Here is an 18,860-nt window from a genome sequence, read left to right as displayed (position 1 = left end):
AGAAGTGCAAAAGAACAAGGGTGTAAAATTCTTAAACTATAGTATTTTAATTATTTTGTTACTTAACACTGAGGATTTGCAGCGAACTGCGTATGTGCAGTCTGACGGTGTTATGTGACCCTGTGATTGTGACATGCAGATAGAAATAAATGAGCAAATGTTGTCGTCAAGTAAAAGTTTATTGAATGGAAAAAATAAACATTTGATTTTAAAGCAATACAAGAAGAAAAGAAATATCTTACATATGAGCAGAAAAACACAAGAAAGACATTCTCTTTAATCAGCTCGATAAATGCGTTACATTTAAAATGACGTATAAATGTTGAGGCAAAACGAGTGCAGATCTTTAGTTACAATTGTGCTTAAAAGGCAGACAGGCCAAAAAAACAAAAAAGCCAACACACAAAAAAATAAAATAAAAAAGAAGCAACAACGCTTGGAGGAAGATTGACAATCTGACAAAGAAAACAGCCGAGGATGTCACGGCTCACTGACTGGAGACATGCAGGTGAGCGCGGGGAGTCAGGTGACAGGATTTGGGAGGAGAGTCCAAGGACATCCGGTGGGTGGATGGAGAGGGGTGGAGGTGGGGTGGAGGGGTGAAATGTTTAGGACAAACAGTGTTCAGACGGGAATTATACTTGCAGAAAGAACGCCTACACAAAAAGTTCCTACATCATTACATTGAATTTTTATTTGCATTAAAAGCCTAATTTACATTCACGCCGTGTCCGCACTGGGGTTCTCCATCACTCACTCCTTATCTCCATCTATTCCTCCTTGCCCCTCCTCTCTTTCACTCTTTATTCTCCTGCATCTCCCCTCCTTTCAATCTGCCTTTCATGTCACTCCATTAGGCGGGGTGCAGAGGGAGGGCTGATGGCTTCTCTCTCCGGCGTCCTTGCTTCGGTTTTGCTGCAGCTGTTGGGCTGTGATAAAGAGAGCAAAGAGGAGAAGTTTTCACACTAATTACAACATAATAATGGAGCACTCGGTAAAAGCCACTGTGAAAATGAAGGTCAAACAGTCATTCGTATAAAGTGAATAGAGTCTATTAGAAAGCATCTGTAAAGTGAAGAGAGATCGCTGAAGTGGGGGTAAAAGGGGATTTTTTTTATGAGACTGGAGTAAAATAAGAACATTTACTGGTCACACTGGCAGTATTTCTTATGCCTGGGTCGTTGTTGGCCCTTCATCTTCAGAAATCTCTTCTATAAAAAACAAGAGAAGAAAAAAAAATGCATTTTTTGTTTGCTACAGAGAGCCATTCTTCTTTGTTTCATCTGCAGTCATCACAGCACCACATAAAGATGTGATGAATGGATCTCCTCACTTACCTTCCTTCTTTTGACTCTCACGCACAAGACTATGACACAAACCATCAGGAGAATCGCAACCAGGCAGCCAACACCAATGGCAACCCACACCCACCAGGCGAGCCCCAACAGCCTCGGTGAAGCATCATCGTTACCGCCTGAAAGCCAAACAGATTATTGAAGCATTAAAAGTGTCAGATACACATTCAGTGAAGGATCTCTGTGAGCAGAAGTCGTGATAAACTGTACACACAGTTTGGGTTGCAGGTTTTCTCACTCTTGCCATTCGGTTTGGGTGGCGACTTTGTTGTAGTTGGAGGCTCTGAAGAACAAAAACACACATCTTTATGTTTCTTTGACCACATATGCACACAAAGGTCTTCATTCCTAGTGCCTGTGTATTACCTTGTACTGTGATGGTCAGACTCTGACTAAACTGTATTGCTGCCACAGGTGACGATACACTCCCAGGCCCCGTTATGTGAGCTTGTTACAGGTTTCAGTTGAACTGGTGATGAATCTGTGGGTGACTTTGTATTTGGACTCTGCCACTTCACTTCACAACTTTGGGGCTGACCTTTCACCTCACACTGAAGCGTTGCCTCATCGTTCAGCTTGAGAACAGCAGAGGGATGAACAGAGACGGAAACTGAGAAGGAGAACAGACGGACAACAACAGATACAGTGAGAATCACAAAGAGAAAAGGAGACCATGCTGAACAAAGTGCTTCATCCAAACTCGCTACACACGTGACAAAGCTTTATAACATGAGAGGAAAAACAATGACAGTTTTTAACAAGTATTAAAGGAAATGTGATAACGCTTTCACACATTGAAACATTTTTAGTGAAATTAAAATATCATAGATAACCATTTAACTGTAGAGGGATTGTAATAAGTAGTGACCCAGCTGGTGACTGTTTATTACATCACAAGCTGATGTTTGTGTCTTTTTCCTTTACTAGAAATTAGTTTGTGTAATTGTATTTGTTTTTTGTCACCAACTGTTGTAATTTGCTTACACAGGCATCACTGTGATATAGAAACACAGCATAAGCTTTTTTGTTTAAGCAGCAATCTAGCTAAAGTGAATTTTTAAGTAAATTATGTTTACAGGGTTAATAAGATAACTATATTGTAATAGTTAGTTATGGATGTAATTCTAGAGCCCTGAGTATGTGTGTATGTGTGTTCCAATGCTTCCCACTCATCTGACGGACTGGGCCACACTTAAACTGTGGTGGTCCTGCCCACCCCGTGGCTCATCTCCTGTTCAGAAAGTTTCAGTGGTTGTCCCACGTTGGGATTAGAGAACATCACACAGGGAAAGCTGCCTGTACAACAGAGTTTGTTAAAGATGCTGAAGGCTGACTGGGAGAGGATTAAGTTATATTAAGGGAAATGTAGTACTCTGAGCTTGATTTTTCAATAGTATAATCTGGATTTTGGTCTCTGCTGCTCTGACTTGTCTAATGTGAGTGCAAAACATAGTGTGTAAGAAATACATTGTATATATTTGTTGTATATCCTTTTACCTGTTATAGTAACAGAACCATCAATCACATTAAACAAATTTCCCCTCATTTCACAGCAGTGATGTTTTCATTAATCTGATTATCAGTGTAACGTGGAAAGATCCTGAAAATGAAACCATAACTGTCCTAATATGTTAAACCCATCATTGTTTCAGTATATGTGAACATTTATTTGTAAATGTGTATTTTCCAGGGTCTGCTGTTTACCTGACAACACAGAAAGGGAATGTTTGTGATCTGTCCCATCTGCCAAACATGTGAACTGTCCAGCATCTGTTTCTTTCAGACTGGAGATTTCCAGATTGTTCTGTCTCACGATTGACCTGTGCACAACATCAGCAGGTCCTAACATAGAAAATAAAAATATGTCCTTATATAATTTAATCATCATATACTGATGTTAACTATTAAGTATTCTGAGATAATCAAGTACCTTTGCGAGACAAGCCTCTCTGATCAACAGTAAACACAACGTCAGTTCCATGAAGCCACTTCAGAGACTGTCTGTAGCTGCTGACCCCACACTTCAATGTGACCTTCCCCCCGACTTTTGCAAAGAAATCTTCACCTGCAGCAGAGAGTGCACCCAGCACTGAAAAGACGATGATCACAGTTAACAAATACCCATCTTTTAGTAATGCTTATTCAAAAGAGGATGCAAGAAACGTCTCTGCATGGAGATAAAATCATTCATATTCTCTTTATGTCGTCGTAAACTTGTACACTGACATTAAAGAACCTGAGATGAGTAAAACACCACTTCAACCAAATTTATACATGATTTTTCAATTGGATTAAACATGTCACACACAGTATTTTAAAGTATTATTTACAATATTGTCTTCACAAGTATATTCACTCACCAAACACAAACAACACAATCACCTTCATTCTGAAAGTCGACCTGAGGATTTAAAATAAAACACAAATGAACATTACTGTTAACACGACATCATAACAAGAAAACTAATTAAAAGTGAACACTTTCATTTCACACACAGCCACAGAGAGATTCTTCTTCACATGAACACTTTACAGAGAAACCACCAAGCCCTCGCTCTGTTTCCGTCCTCTCTCTGTGTCGTATGTTAAAAATGATAAAACTCAGTGTTGGACTTAAAAAGTGAAAAAGAGTCTCACTGAGAAAGTCAAACATTTCTTGTGGCTCTTTAATTTAATCTAACCAACAGCTCATGTGAAGGTGTTTCCTGTAAATCTGCTGTAACTTTATCTGACTGCTCATCAGAAATGAGAAGTTTTTAAGAAGAAAAATATAAATTTGTCTCCACTGAACTGACGTATATATTAATGTATATATTAATTCTCCTATAAAAAAGATCAACTGAGATCATTATGTGTCCAATTAACTAGCCTCAAAATGAATTTTAACACTTGCTGCCTCCACATAAGGTGCTTTAATCACGCCAAAAATAAAAAAGTTAAAGCTCAGTTTTAAACTTAACTCTGTGAGCCTCATTTGAAAAATTAAATCTCAGTGACTGAACCACAGAATTAAACTCACAGGTTAACGAATCTTTAAGCCTATTAAATTAACATGATCGTACACATCAAAGGCTCAGAAACAAACTTCAGCACATTTTTTCTTCAGGTTTGTTTAAAAGACTTTAACTTCGACTCCGTACGTAAAACAATTTCTGAAACATTTGAAACATTTAATCTATATTTGCTCTTAAACTGGTGCCTCTGCAGTAACTTTGAACTCCATTACGGAGCAAACAGAAAGTTTCCGGGATAGTCGAGTTAACTCCTTTGTATTTATTCTGAAACATAAAACCCAACTTTAAAATGTGAGTTGAGCTCTTACCTTAATTTTGAGCAGATTTTGTGTCTTTTAGTTCAGTTATTGAAGGCAAAAATTCTCTCTTCATCCTCTCCGTGCTTCACTTCACTGAAAACAAGAGCTCAAGGATGCAAAAGTGTAGAAGGCGGAAGACATCTGAAGAGAGAGCTGCACTCTGGAAAGTTGTAGGCCACTGCAAACCCCAGATCTTTGTGGGTTTGCTACTCATGTCTGCGCTTTCCTGCAATCTAGGCCTGGCATTTTCTACTCAGTGCAGTTCTTATAAAAAGCTGAAGAAAGTTCTGCACAGTGACTTAAAAAAAGCTCAGCTGAACACGCTCAGTCAGATTATACTCATCGATCCACAATGATTCCTGTAACAGAGAAGTGAAAATAACTTGGAAATAAACAGAGAAGTCATAATAGGAAGAATAGAAAGAACACAGAGTTTGAAAAAACAACCAATATTTATTCATCACAGCAGAAGTAACAAAGTATTTGTTTTCAAAATAAAAGAAACTGAAGGTAAACGAGCTGATTTACTGTTTTTTTTTCTCTTTTTTGACAGACATTAGTTCTTTTTCATTAAATGACATTTTCTCTCATTGTGGATGTTAAAGTCTTTCTTTGTCTTATTTCCTCACACTAACAGGCAGAGGAGGAGGTGGCGTCAGACTGAAGTGATGACACCAAACTCCAATCGTCCAATAAAAGCAGAGAGGACCCGAAGCAGCCATGGGTCTTGTTGGTTTTCTGAAAATATTTGTGAGTTAAACTTGAACAGATGTCTGACAAAATCTCAGGTGGTTCTCAGTTTTACTCAGCAAGGCCCAGGAAACAAACTGAACCTGCTCTCTGAACAGACCTGAGGTTTGTAATCAGAGGATTTAAAGACAAATATCACCTCATTCAGCCTGCAGTAGAGGGAGAGCTATCATAGGTCTCTGTGGTGCACACCTTCACCTGATTGTTGACGATCACCCATCTGTGAGACACAGTGAGAAAACACACAAAGGCCTGTTTAACAGCACCTGCTGCCTCCAAATGTACAGCTCAGGTACAGATGTCATAATAAAAGTTAAAGCAGGACTCATTAGTAGAAACTGGTCCATTTTCTTCCATTTAGACACGACACAAACATTTTTCCTCCAGGTATGTTGGTGATAGATGGATATAAATCCTTCAAACCTTCACTTCTCTGACAAATTAACACGTCAGACTGTGCACATCAGCAGCCGTGAAATGAGTTTTGTCAGAGCAGATGTGGAGTATGGTGCCCCCTGCTGAAGAAGCTCAAAGGTTACCTCATTTTATTTTAATGCAATTCTTTCCTGATATTTGAGCAAGCACATATATAAAAAGCAGTTTGGACGTCTGTAAGGAAGTCATCTATTTTTTTTCCTGTAGGAGAAAATGTTTTTGTTTTCTTTTGCAATGATTTCACTAAAGTTGCTTTTAAATTTTCAGTAAAACTATGCAATGTCCCTTCAACCAGGGCTGATTTGTTAATAACAAATATGAACATGGAAAAATGGCTGATCCCCTGTTTTTCTGTCAGGTGCTCCTTTCAGGGTATTTACAGCAGATCATCTCCATCTCCAAGGATTTTTTTTTTAAACCGAATAAATGTTCACAACCTCATGTCTTTGTAATCACTATACTGATATTGTTTCTCCTATGACCTCCAAAGACGATTTGTAGATTTTATCAAATTGCTCCAAGTTTCCACATTCGTCTTTTTCACCAGTGAACAATTGCTCGTTATTTTACATAATGTAAAAAATGATTTTAATGTAAATCCTGTACTTTTAAACTTGCTGTGTTTCCCATAAAAGCAGACACTGTGTCTGATATTTGCAATAACGTTGCTGTCACTAGCTCCACTGCAAATATTCAAGGAGTTAGGAACTCACATAAAATGGCACACAGAGGGCAGTAGTCAGGCACCTAAAATGCTCAAAATATACAAGTTATTAATGATATTTGTCTCTACACCAGAATAAAAATAAATACAAGGCAAGGCAAGGCAAGGCAAATTTATTTGTATAGCACAATTCAACAACAAGGTGATTCAAAGTGCTTTACAGAGACATTAGAAACAAAAACAAATAAAAAGTATGATTTAAAATTGATTAAAACAAGCAAACAAACAAACTAACTAAACACACACATTTCACACCTGTTCGCGCGATCTGAACCCTTATCGTAAGGGGAGCTACCAGTCCTTCTGTGGACGAGCTACTTTCTATTTTAAATTCCCTGAATTTAAAATACTCTCTAGACCCAGTCTAGACCCAGCTGGGGAGCTACCCAGAGCTCTAACCCACTTAACAAACAAACAAAACAAAACAGTATGTAAAATCAAAACAGATAAAATCAGAACAGTAGATAAAAATCAGTAGTTAATGTAAGTTTTGAAATTTAAGCTTAACTAATTAACAAACAAACAAAACAAACAAAAATACAGGATGTAAAGAATGAAAATCCAGTTAAAATTTTAGCACTGCAATAAACACTCGTTCTCCACCATCCCTGGGGCGTCTCCCATTTTGACCTTGAGACTTCCTGGCTGTATTCGGCACAGATGTTTCTCTATACTATGCCGTCCTCTTGGTTATGGCGTTCCATGTATGCACTTCCTTCTAGCATCTTGCACGCTGCTGTTATGTGCTGGATTGTCTCAGGGACATCTTTACGCATCCTGCACCTGGGGTCTTGCCTGGTGTGATAGACCCCAGCCTCTATGGATGTTGTGCTCAGAGCTTGTTCCTGTGATGCCATGATTAGTGCCTCGGTCCTGTCCTTCAGTCCAGCTTTGTCCAGCCACTGGTAGGATTTCTGGATATCAGGCACCTCCTCTATCTGCTGGTGGTACATGCCGTGAAGGGCCTGTCCTTCCATGATGGTTCCTCCTCTTCTTTGGGGCCATCCTCCTGATGTATTCATGGATGTTCGTTGCCTCATCCTGGATTGTGGTGCAGACACTTACTAGTCCACGGCCTCCTTCCTTCCGTTTAGCGTACAGCCTCAGGGTGCTAGACTTGGGGTGAAACCCTCCATGCATTGTCAGGAGCTTCCTTGTCTTCCTTGTCAGTGCTCCTGAGGAGGACTTGCCTGACCCTCTGCAGGTATAGTGGTTGTGCCCCTCTCCTCCCTGTGCAGCAAGCAGCAGCAGGGCGCCCTTACTCCCTGCAAATGGGCTATGGAAAACCAATCGGTGCCTATGATACTCCCAAAATGTGCTGGCATGATGTCAGGGCAGCATGTGTGTGAGCAACTTTTTTTGCCAATGCCCATGATGTGACCCCACCACAATGCTGCCCTGGGCAACAGCAGCCCATGTCACCCATAACAAAAACTGCCACTGGTTAACACATAGTATTAATAAAAAGATCAGGCCTTGATTCACAAATTTTTGGCATGTGTCAACAATGCTTCATCTGGTGGCAGAGTGTTGCCAACATTTTGGACAATTAATTATAAATTTTAACTACTAAATTGAACAGGAAGTAAATCTGGGACTGACTAGTGACAACATCGATGATTAGTCCCACACATCCTGAGTTCCAAGTAATAAACAAATAAAACACTCGAATTTCACTCACCTGAACTGAAGCACAGACTTTTGGGTTGGTTACCAGTTATGAGAATATTAGTCACACAGTCCATTAAAACTTCCCCAAAAGGCACCAGCTGGTCATATCAATTGACAGGTGAGCCTTATTTATCTGATTTTCATCTAATATTCAGCCCTACCCTCCATGAGAAAACCTTCTGATTGGCTGCCGCTGACAAATACAAGAGAAGAAAGGCAAAAGGGTGGGGCTTATGAGCTCAAAGATAAAGATATATAGCTGAGAAATTAACAACACCATTAACATTATCCACTCTTTTTGACATCATATAGGAAAAAAGTAGAAAAAAATATCAGAAACAAAAATTGAAAAAGCACACAGCCTGACAGAAAAACATTTATTTATCACAGCAGAAGTAACAAAGCGTTTATTTTTGAAATAAAAAACAAGACAAAACAAGAATCTTCAAATCTCACCAAACCAAAGAAAAACAAGTTGTGTTGGTGCTTTTTTGTTGTAACACACTTTTGTTGTTATTCTGTTGTTGTTTTTTTGTTTGTTTGGATATTTTGCTATTTCCTCAGACTAGCAGGTGCAGGAGGAGGCTGATTGCTGAAATGGTGACACCAAGCTGTAATCGTCCAATAAAAGAAGAGGAAGCAGTGACAAATTATGGCAGTGGAAATAAACAGACAGGATGTGAGGAGGCTCAGAAATGTTGCTCTTGTTTGGGACTTAATATTATACTCAAAGTATTCACTCAAGCATCCAAATCATTAAATTCAGATGTTTTGGTCACTTCCATTTCTAAATTTCCACATTACTAAAAATTCCACGGTCAGCTGTTAGTGGCATTATACCAAAGTGGAATAACAGAACCCCAGCCATGAAGATGTAGGACACATAAAATCACAGAGCAGAGTCAATCACTACAGACCTCCAACCTTCATGTGACCTTCAGATCAGCATAAAGCACACTATGACTGGACTCTAGAGCAGTGGAGACATGTTCTCTGGAGTGACGAATCAAGATTCCCCATCTGGACAATGCAATGGACGGTTGCCGGGGGAACGCTACTTGTCTGATTGCTTTGTGCTAAGTGTAAAGTTTGGTGGAGGGGGGATTATTGTGTGAGGCTTTTGTTCAGGGGTTGGGCTCAGTTGGTTAGTTCTAATAAAATGAAGTCTTAATGCTTCAGCATACCAAGACATTTTGGACAATTTCATTCTTCCAACTTTGTGTGAACAGTTTGGGGATGGTCTCTTCCTGTTCCTGTTGGAACAACGTGACTGGCCTGCACAGAGTCGCGACCTCAACCTGCCAGAACGCCTTTGGGATGAATTAGAGCAGAGACTGTGAGCCAGGACTTCTAGTCCAACATCAGTGTCTGACCTCACAAATGTGCTTCTGGAAGAACGGTCAAAAAATTCCTATAAACACTCCTAAACCTTTGGAAAGCCTTCCCATAAGAGTTTAAGCTGCCACGGTTGGACCTACATCATATTAAACCTCAAGGATTGAGAATGAGATGCCACTCAAGTTCATATGTGTATGAAGTTAGACGAGTGAACACTTTTGGCAATAAAGTGTCATTTGCAAGTAAAGTGTGAACAGATGTTTCACAGATTTTAGGTACTTTTCAGTTTTGCTCAGCGAGGTCCAGGAAACAAACCGAACATTTCATCTGTACATCTGCACCAATTTACTGAAGAGTGTAATACTCAATCTGAGACAGTCATTTAGACTTAAGCCATTTTTTGTTTCATCGTCAACGATCAACTCTACACATAAATATTTGATAAACGCCTTTCCTCACATGCCCTCCTTCTTCTCATACACTTACACAAGACAATGACACAAACTATCAGGAAGATCCCAAACTGACAGCAGACTCCGATTGCAATCCACATCCAACAGGAGAGTCCCAGTGGGCAATCGTTGGCAGTACCTGAATGAAACACAGATCATTGGACAAAGTGAGAATGACAAGAATGAGTTACACATTCAGCAAAGGATCACTTTGATCCAATTTGCAGACACTTTGCAAAAGCTGGACGCACATGTTGTACATGTTGTCTTCTGAACAGTCGTTACAAATAATGTGATGTTCTTACGGGTGGTTGGTGGAGTTGTTGTAGTTGGAGGCTCTGAAGAACAAAAACACACATCTTTATGTTTCTTTGCACCACATATGCACACAAAGGTCTTCATTCCTAGTACCTGTGTATTACCTTCAACTGTGATGGTCAGACTCTGACTAAACTTATTGCTGCCACAGGTGACGATACACTGCCAGGCCCCGTTATGTGAGCTTGTTACAGGTTTCAGTTGAACTGTTGATGGATTTGTGGGAGAATCTGTATTTGGACTCTGCCACTTCACTTCACAACCATGGTGCTGACCTTTCACCTCACACTGGAGCGTTGCCTCATCGTTCAGCTTAAGAACAGCAGAGGGTTTGACAGAGACCAAAACTGAGAAGGAGAAAAGATGGACAATAACAGATACAGTGAGAATCACAAAGAGAAAGGGAGACCATGCTGAACAAAGTGCTTCATCCAAACTCGCTACACACATGACAAAGCTTTATAACATGAGAGGAAAAGAATGAGAGCATATTACACTAAGTATTAAAGGAAAAGTGGTAACTCTTTCACACATTGGAACATTTTTGGTGATATGTAAATATCATAGACAGTGTTGGGACTAACGCGTTATTAAGTAACGCGTTACAGTAACTACGTTATTATTGTGGTAACGAGCACAGTAACTAGTTATTATGCCAAAATCAGGAACGCGTTAGTCGTTACTGGGATTTAGATAGGGTCGTTACTCGTTACTTTGTCTGGTGGCTATCGCGGAGCTTCCACAGATTCAGTAACATTAGCAAGTGGTGGAGGCCAGCAGGTGGATGAAGGAAAGGGGACGCAGAAGGAAAAGAGACCCGAGGCGGCTGCCGGTCCAAGTGTGAACTGAACTTCAGGTAAGAAGTTATGACCTGCAGTCTCTCTGGGTCAGCTATAAACCAAGTTTAGGTGGAGTTTATTTTCGTTATTTTGACTTTTTCCGTACTGCGTGCTAGCTAGCATGACAGAGTTTCTATACAGCTGGGTGGGTGCTATGAAGTTAATGATGTTGAAACTTTATTTTGTTCATAAGTTATTAGAGTTGCCAACCATCCCGTCTGGTATTCAGAGAAAATATTACGCGTTTCTTATTGAGGTGAAAAGGAACAGTTTGTCCCCGACTTCAGCTACAATGAAAAAGGCACAAAGCTGGAGTTATTCTGTGTCTTTGCTGCACACCTGCCTCTTCTTCTTTCATTCTCCCCCCTCCCTCTCCCGTTTCTACTTCAATCATGAAACTGATCAATGATCAGCTGATCGGCTTTTCTCTCGTGTTTGTTTATCGCCCACTTTGCGCCAGAAAGAGGAAACCAGCGGATGTCGCGCTAAACAACAGCAGCACGTTTATGCTTGGTCAGCTGTTGTTAGAATTTATTTAATATTAATTTCTAGTATCAGCTGATGTTTGCTGGAGCCACAGCTGCAAATAAGCTGCTGGTCATGATATCGTTTGGTTATCTGGTGAGAGGGAAACATGAAGATGATACCAGGAGATGTCCTTACTGAATCATCAGAGCTGAACAGGTGATAGAGAAACAGGTTTACCTTTTAGGTGACATGAATGAGTTGAAGGGAAGTTATGAACTGTTTCTGAGAGACAAATAACACCAGGATCCTTTTTTAGGTAGCTGACAGCTGGTAACTGTGCAGGTGCGGATCTAGCAAAGTTTTGCCAGGGGGGCCAGGTAGGGCATTAACAGGGAAAAGGGGGCACAAAGAAATACTTTTCTTTCTTATTCTCATTTAAAATGTCTAGCTTTTAAAAAATAATTATCTGAATCTTACAACAAACGATTGATAGATTGATGCATATATACCATCAAAACAGTGTACATCACTGTCACAACAGCGTTTGTTTTCATTCAAAGGCTTTATGATTTTTCCTATAATGGTGGAAAAATGCCCGGGCTGATTTTTTGTCCCAGTCCAGCCCTGTATGCAGCTCATCTGCAGTCTGGTGTTACCTACATCTTCCTATTCAGAAGGCAGAATTTCAGAGTTCTGAGTACAATCAAAGCACCACGACTGCAGTTTTTGTGTTGGATGTAAAAGGCGCACGTGATGCTGTGACGTAGGCTAGAATCATGGCAGCAGTCAATGACGGTCCAGGCGTGGGATTTCTCTCGTGGAAATATGCACATTATCTTTTCCTTTCTATTGGTAGGTGGCACAGTGCACTTGTGGCAAGTAAGCAAGCTAGAAGACTGGCAAAGTTATGGAAGCAACACATTAACAAGAGAATTCTGAGTAAAACCAAAGTTACTTTCCCTAGTAACTAGTTACTTTGAAAGTAACGAGTAACTTGAAGTAACTGAGTTACTTTTGATAGAAGTAACTAGTAATGTAACTAAGTTACTATTTTAAAGTAACTTACCCAACACTGATCATAGATAACCATTTAACTGTAGAGGGATTTTAATAAGTAGTGACCCAGCTAGTGACAGAAAAGATCCGGCCTGGACTGTTTATTACGTCACAAGCTGATGTTTGTGTCTTTTTCCTTTACTACAAATTAGTGTAGACCAAATTGTATTTTTTTTTTGTCCCTAACTGTCATAATTTGCTTACACAGGCATCAGTGTGATATAGAAACACAGCATAAGCTTTTTTGTTTAAGCAGCCGTTCACTAAAAAAAAACAAAACAAAAAGAACTTAAGACTGTGGTGGTCCTGCCCACCCCGTGTCTCCTCTCCTGTTCAGAAAGTTTTAGTGGTGTCCCACGTTGGGATTAGAGACATCAAACAGGGAAAGCTGCCTGTACAACAGAGTTTGTTAAAGATGCTGAAGGCTGACTGGGAGAGGATCAAGTTGAATTAATGGAAATGTAGTACTCTGAGCTTGACTTTTCAATAGTATAATCTGGATTTTGGTCTCTGCTGCTTTGAATTGTCTAATTTGAGTGCAAAACATAGTGTGTAAGAAATACATTGTATATCTTTGTTGTATATCCTTTTACCTGTTATAGTAACAGAACCATCAGTCACATTAAACAAATTTCCCCTCATTTCACAGCAGTGTCATTTTTATTAACCTGATTATCAGTGTAACATGAAAGGATCCAGAAAACAAAACCATAACTGTCCTAATATGTTAAACCCATCACTGTTCCAATAAATATGAGCATTTATTTGTAAATGTATATTTTCCAGGGTCTGCTGTTTACCTGAGAACACAGAAAGTGAATGTTCATGACGTGTCCCATCTGCCAAACATGTGAACCGTCCAGCATCTGTTTCTCTCACACTGGAGATTTCCAGATTCGTCTGTCTCACGACTGACCTCTGTGCAAGATCAGCAGCGCCTAACACAGAAAATAAAAATATGTTCTAATATAATGTAATCATCATATACTGATGTTTACTGTTAAGCATTCTGAGATCCTAAAGTACCTTTGCGAGTGAAGCCTATATGATAAACAGTAAAAAGAAGGTCAGCTCCATGATGCCACTGCAGAGAGCGTGTGTAGCTGCTGACCCCACACTTCAATGTGACTTTCTCCCCGACTTTTGCAATGAGATCTTCACCTGCAGCAGAGAGTGCACCCAGCACTGAAAAGAAGACAATCACAGTAATTATATACACATCTTGTATTAATGTGTATTTAAAGGAGGATATAAGAAACGTCTCTACATGGAGACAAAACCAGTCATATTCTCTTTATGTCGTCGTAAACTTGTGCAGTGACATTAAATAACCTGAGATGATTAAAACACCACTACAGCCATATTTATAGATGATTTTTCAGTTTGATTAAACATGAGGTCACACACCATCCACAACATGTGCAGTATTTTAAAGGATTATTCACAATATTGTCTTCACAAGTATATTCACTCACCAAACACAAACAACACAATCACCTTCATTCTGAAAGTCGACCTGAGGATTTAAAATAAAACACAAATGAACATTACTGTTAACACGACATCATAACAAGAAAACTAATTAAAAGTGAACACTTTCATTTCACACACAGCCACAGAGAGATTCTTCTTCACATGAACACTTTACAGAGAAACCACCAAGCCCTCGCTCTGTTTCCGTCCTCTCTCTGTGTCGTATGTTAAAAATGATCAAACCAGGTGTTGGACTTAAAAAGTGAAAAAGAGTCTCACTGAGAAAGTCAAACATTTCTTGTGGCTCTTTAATTTAATCTAACCAACAGCTCATGTGAAGGTGTTTCCTGTAAATCTGCTGTAACTTTATCTGACTGCTCATCAGACATTAGAAGTTTTTAAGAAGAAAAATAGAAATTTCTTTCCACTGAACTGACTTATTAATAAATTCTCCTAAAAAACAGCTTAACTGAGATCATTATACTTCCAATTAAATTGCATCAAAATTAATATTAAACAAGAATTTGCTGTCTCCACATAAGGTGCTTCGCTGATGGCAAAAAGAAAAATGTTAAAGCTCAGTTTCAAACTTATCATTTAAAAAACTTCAATCTCAGTGACTGAACCACAGAACTAAACTCACAGCTTAAAGCATCTTTAAGCCTATTAAATTAACATGATCATACACATCAAAGGCTCAGAAACAAACTTCAGCACATTTTTCTTCGGTTTTGTTTAAAAGCTTTTAACTTCGACTCCGTACAAACAACAATTTCTGAAACACTTAAAACATTTAATCTATATTTGCTCTTAAACTGGTGCCTCTGCAGTAACTTTGAACTCCATTACGGAGCAAACAGAAAGTTTCAGGGATAAATGAGTTAAATTATATGAATTTATTTTGAAGTATAAAAGCCAATTTTAAAATGTGAGTTGAGCTCTTACCTTAATTTTGAGCAGATTTTGTGTCTTTTAGTTCAGTTATTGAAGGCAAAAGTCCTTCTTCATCCTCTCCGTGCTTCACTTCACTGAAAACAAGAGCTCAAGGATGCAAAAGTGTAGAAGGCGGAAGACATCTGAAGAGAGAGCTGCACTCTGGAAAGTTGTAGGCCACTGCAAACCCCAGATCTTTGTGGGTTTGCTACTCATGTCTGCGCTTTCCTGCAATCTAGGCCTGGCATTTTCTACTCAGTGCAGTTCTTATAAAAAGCTGAAGAAAGTTCTGCACAGTGACTTAAAAAAAGCTCAGCTGAACACGCTCAGTCAGATTATACTCATGGATCCACAATGATTCCTGTAACAGAGAAGTGAAAATAACTTGGAACTAAACAGAGAAGTCATAATAGGAAGAATAGAAAGAACACAGAGTTTGAAAAAACAACCAATATTTATTCATCACAGCAGAAGTAACAAAGTATTTGTTTTCAAAATAAAAGAAACTGAAGGTAAACGAGCTGATTTGCTGTTTTTTTTCTCTTTTTTGACAGACATTAGTTCTTTTTCATTAAATGACATTTTCTCTCATTGTGGATGTTAAAGTCTTTCTTTGTCTTATTTCCTCACACTAACAGGCAGAGGAGGAGGTGGCGTCAGACTGAAGTGATGACACCAAACTCCAATCGTCCAATAAAAGCAGAGAGGACCTGAAGCAGCCGTGGGTCTTGTTGGTTTTCTGAAAATATTTGTGAGTTAAACTTGAACAGATGTCTGATCGATCTCAGGTGGTTCTCAGTTTTACTCAGCAAGGCGCAGGAAACAAACTGAACCTGCTCTCTGACCAGACCTGAGGTTTGTAATCAGAGGATTTAAAGACAAATATCACCTCATTCAGAGGTAGAGCTATCATAGGTCTCTGTGGTGCACACCTTCACCTGATTGTTGAAGATCACCCATCTGTGAGACACAAAGATAAAACACACAAAGGCCTGTTTAACAGCACCTGCTGCCTCCAAATGTACAGCTCAGGTACAGATGTCATAATAAAAGTTAAAGCAGGACTCATTAGTAGAAACTGGTCCATTTTCTTCTATTTAGACACAACACAAACATTTTTCCTCCAGGTATGTTGGTGATAGATGGATATAAATCCTTCAAACCTTCACTTCTTTGACAGATTAACACGTCAGACTGTGCACATCAGCAGCCATGAAATGAGTTTTGTCAGAGCAGATGTGGAGTATGGTGCCCCCTGCTGAAGAAGCTCAAAGGTTACCTCATTTTATTTTAATGCAATTCTTTCCCGATATTTGCCCTGAACTACTAAATAACTTAAAAACTGTCCGTTTGGACGTTTGTAAGGAATTCATCTATTTTGTTTGTTTCTGCTGGAAGAAATGTTTTTACTTTTGCTATTATTTGACTAAACTTGCTTCCAAAAATTTTATTAAAAACTATGAAATATCCCTTCAACCAGGGCTGATTTGTCAATAATAAATATGAACATTGAAAAATAGCCGGTCCCTTCTTTTTCTGTCAGCTGCTCCCTTCAGGGGTCTTTACAGCAGATCATCTCCATCCTCCAAGGAGGTTTTTAACAGAAGAAATGTTTAAGACTTCATGCCTTTGTAATCACTATACTGATTTGGTCTCTCCTTTGACTTCTTTGAGCACAGATTTGATCACATGGCTCCACCCAGTTTCCACATTCCTCTTTTTGACCAGGGAACAGGTGCTTGTTATTTTTGTCATTATGTAAGAACTGATTTAAATATAAATCCTGCACTTTCAAACGTGGCCTGTTTCCCATAAAAGCAGACATTGTGTCTGATATTTGCGATAATGTTGCGGTCACTAGCTCCATTGCAGAGTTTTAAGGACTTAAGAACTCACATAAAATGGCACATAGAGGGCAGTAGTGGGCCACCTAAAATAATCCAAACGTACAAGTTATTAAAGCTGGCATGACACTTGTCTCCACATCAGAATACATTTTTTACGTTAGACTCCAGGAAATAAAAAATTATGATTTTGACTAAATGCTGCTATTGTAAACTTGATTTGTTACTGCATCAATTCAGATTCTGTCTTAATACAAATGTAGTTTCATCTTTAAATGGTTTAAGACATTTAAATGTTAGAGTTGTTACCTTCAAGTAGGGGCCAGGTCTTCTATCGGTAGGCCTGAGTGATTGTTTGCCAAAAAGTAATTGTTTGTATTATATCTGCTTTAGATAACTTGTTGGCCTATAATATGTGAAACATATGTCAACTGTGTCCCTGATTAATTATATCAAGTCATCTTGAGCCACAAACGACATTCCTATCACAAGGTAGAAGCTGCAATCAGTGTTTTTGCAGTGGCTTATATATAAGGTAAAAAATCTTGTTGACATTAAAAATGTCTTTTTAAAAAAAGTAATCTGGCCAAGTGGACAGCAGGAATTGCAACAAATATAACAATAGTCCTGTAAACATATTTTAAGTTGCCAAAAAGGACATAGATACAATAACATGGAGCCATAAAGATACTTGAAAAACAGTAATTATTCAATTTTACATATAATGTTTGTAAATCCTGTTCACTAACGTTTGGGGCGATCGTGGTTCAGAGGGTTGGAAAGCTCATCTTGTAACCAGAAGGTTGCCCGTTTGATCCCCAGCTCTGTCTGTCTTGGTCGTTGTGTCCTTGGGCAAGACACTTCATCTACCGCCTACTGGTGATGGCCAGAGGGGCCGATGGTGCGATATGGCTGCCTTGCTTCTGTCAGTCTGCCCCAAGACAGCTGTGGCTACAACTGTAGCTGCCTCCACCAGTGTGTGAACGTGACAGTGAATGGATAGTGGAAATGTAATGTAAAGCGCTTTGAGGGTCTCGAAAAGCGCTATATAAATGCAATCTATTATTATTATAAAGTGTATTTACCAATATAAGTAAAGACATTACACATAAGAAACACGTGAAAACAAATCAGTTTTGGACAGAGGATCACTTTTTGGCACAACACTGAACACCCAGGGGGCGACAGCCTTAGCGGTCTCCTTTCGATGTGGAGGAGCAGCGGCTCTAATCTGAACCATAATCACTGAACTCCTCATCCTATCGCCAAGGGAGAGCCCATCCACCTTTCAGAGAAAGCTTATTTCCTGTCGTTAACACAGGGCTTGATTCACAGATTTTTGGCATTTCTTAACAATGCGCCATCTAGTGGCAGAGTGTTGCCAACATTTAGGACAAAGTAAGTTACTGGCAATGGGCATCATTTTTAAATGTTAACAGTCCCACATTTACGACTAGTGACAATGACGATGATTAGTCCCACACATCCCAAGTTCCAAGTAATAAACAAATAAAAGACTTGATTTCACTCACCTGAGATGAAGCACAGATCTCAGGGCTGATTATTAGTTATCAGAATATTAGTCACATAATCCATTAAAACTTCCCCAAAAGGCACCAGCTGACCACTTAGATTGACAAGTGAGGCTTATTTAGCTTTCATCTAATTTTTCATCTAATATTCAGCCCTACCCTCTGTGAGAAAACCCTTATCTGATTGGTTGCCCCTCACAAATACAAGATAAGAAAGGCAGGAGGGTGGGGCTTATGTCCTCAAAGCTAAAGCTATATACCTGAAAAATTAACAACATTAACATTATCCACGTCCTTTGACATCATGTAGAAGAAGAAGTAGAAAAAAAAATATCAGAAACAAAAATTTTAAAAGCACA

At 39.2% G+C, this 18,860-nt stretch overlaps 1 protein-coding gene and 1 long non-coding RNA gene across 4 annotated transcripts; both read right to left on the bottom strand.

Annotated features, from left to right (window-relative positions):
• Positions 1-160: 160 nt before the first annotated feature.
• LOC120732473 (roundabout homolog 1-like) lies at positions 161-15,553 on the bottom strand. Of its 3 annotated transcripts, XM_040030108.1 has the most exons (9): positions 15,138-15,514; positions 14,195-14,235; positions 13,746-13,904; positions 13,520-13,657; positions 10,461-10,703; positions 1,570-1,638; positions 1,338-1,474; positions 1,147-1,211; positions 161-929 (listed from the first exon to the last, which is right to left on the bottom strand). In XM_040030108.1, the coding sequence occupies exons 2-9, from the start codon at positions 14,220-14,222 to the stop codon at positions 854-856; spliced, it is 915 nt and encodes a 304-aa protein (XP_039886042.1). In that variant the 5' UTR covers positions 14,223-14,235; positions 15,138-15,514; the 3' UTR covers positions 161-853. The 3 variants fall into 3 exon arrangements, with proteins under 3 accessions (XP_039886042.1, XP_039886043.1, XP_039886044.1); XM_040030109.1 differs by lacking the exons at positions 161-929; positions 1,147-1,211; positions 1,338-1,474; positions 1,570-1,638 and adding exons at positions 8,609-10,177; positions 10,290-10,376 and having other exon boundaries at positions 15,138-15,553; XM_040030110.1 differs by lacking the exons at positions 161-929; positions 1,147-1,211; positions 1,338-1,474; positions 1,570-1,638 and adding exons at positions 8,609-10,177; positions 10,344-10,376 and having other exon boundaries at positions 15,138-15,549.
• On the bottom strand, positions 4,682-8,346 carry LOC120732482. Its single transcript, XR_005695586.1, has 3 exons — positions 8,259-8,346; positions 5,558-5,638; positions 4,682-5,027 (listed from the first exon to the last, which is right to left on the bottom strand). It is a non-coding gene; the product is annotated as an uncharacterized LOC120732482 (long non-coding RNA).
• Positions 15,554-18,860: the final 3,307 nt, after the last annotated feature.

Source organism: Simochromis diagramma, unplaced genomic scaffold, assembly GCF_900408965.1.
Source record: "Simochromis diagramma unplaced genomic scaffold, fSimDia1.1 OVJJ01000361.1, whole genome shotgun sequence".
NCBI classification, from domain to species: Eukaryota; Metazoa; Chordata; class Actinopteri; order Cichliformes; family Cichlidae; genus Simochromis; species Simochromis diagramma.
This window is presented reverse-complemented; position numbering and strand designations above follow the sequence as displayed.

What these genes read in the sequence shown, in the direction of transcription:
- LOC120732473 (XM_040030108.1), bottom strand. Translation starts at nt 14,222, where the DNA reads ATGAAGGTGATTGTGTTGTTTGTGTTTG. An exon ending in TATAGGCTTCACTCGCAAAG is followed by an intron (nt 13,658 to 13,745) that starts GTACTTTAGGAT and finishes TTTCTGTGTTAG; the next exon opens with GCGCTGCTGATCTTGCACAG. An exon ending in TCTGACCATCACAGTTGAAG is followed by an intron (nt 1,639 to 10,460) that starts GTAATACACAGG and finishes TTTGTTCTTCAG; the next exon opens with AGCCTCCAACTACAACAAAG.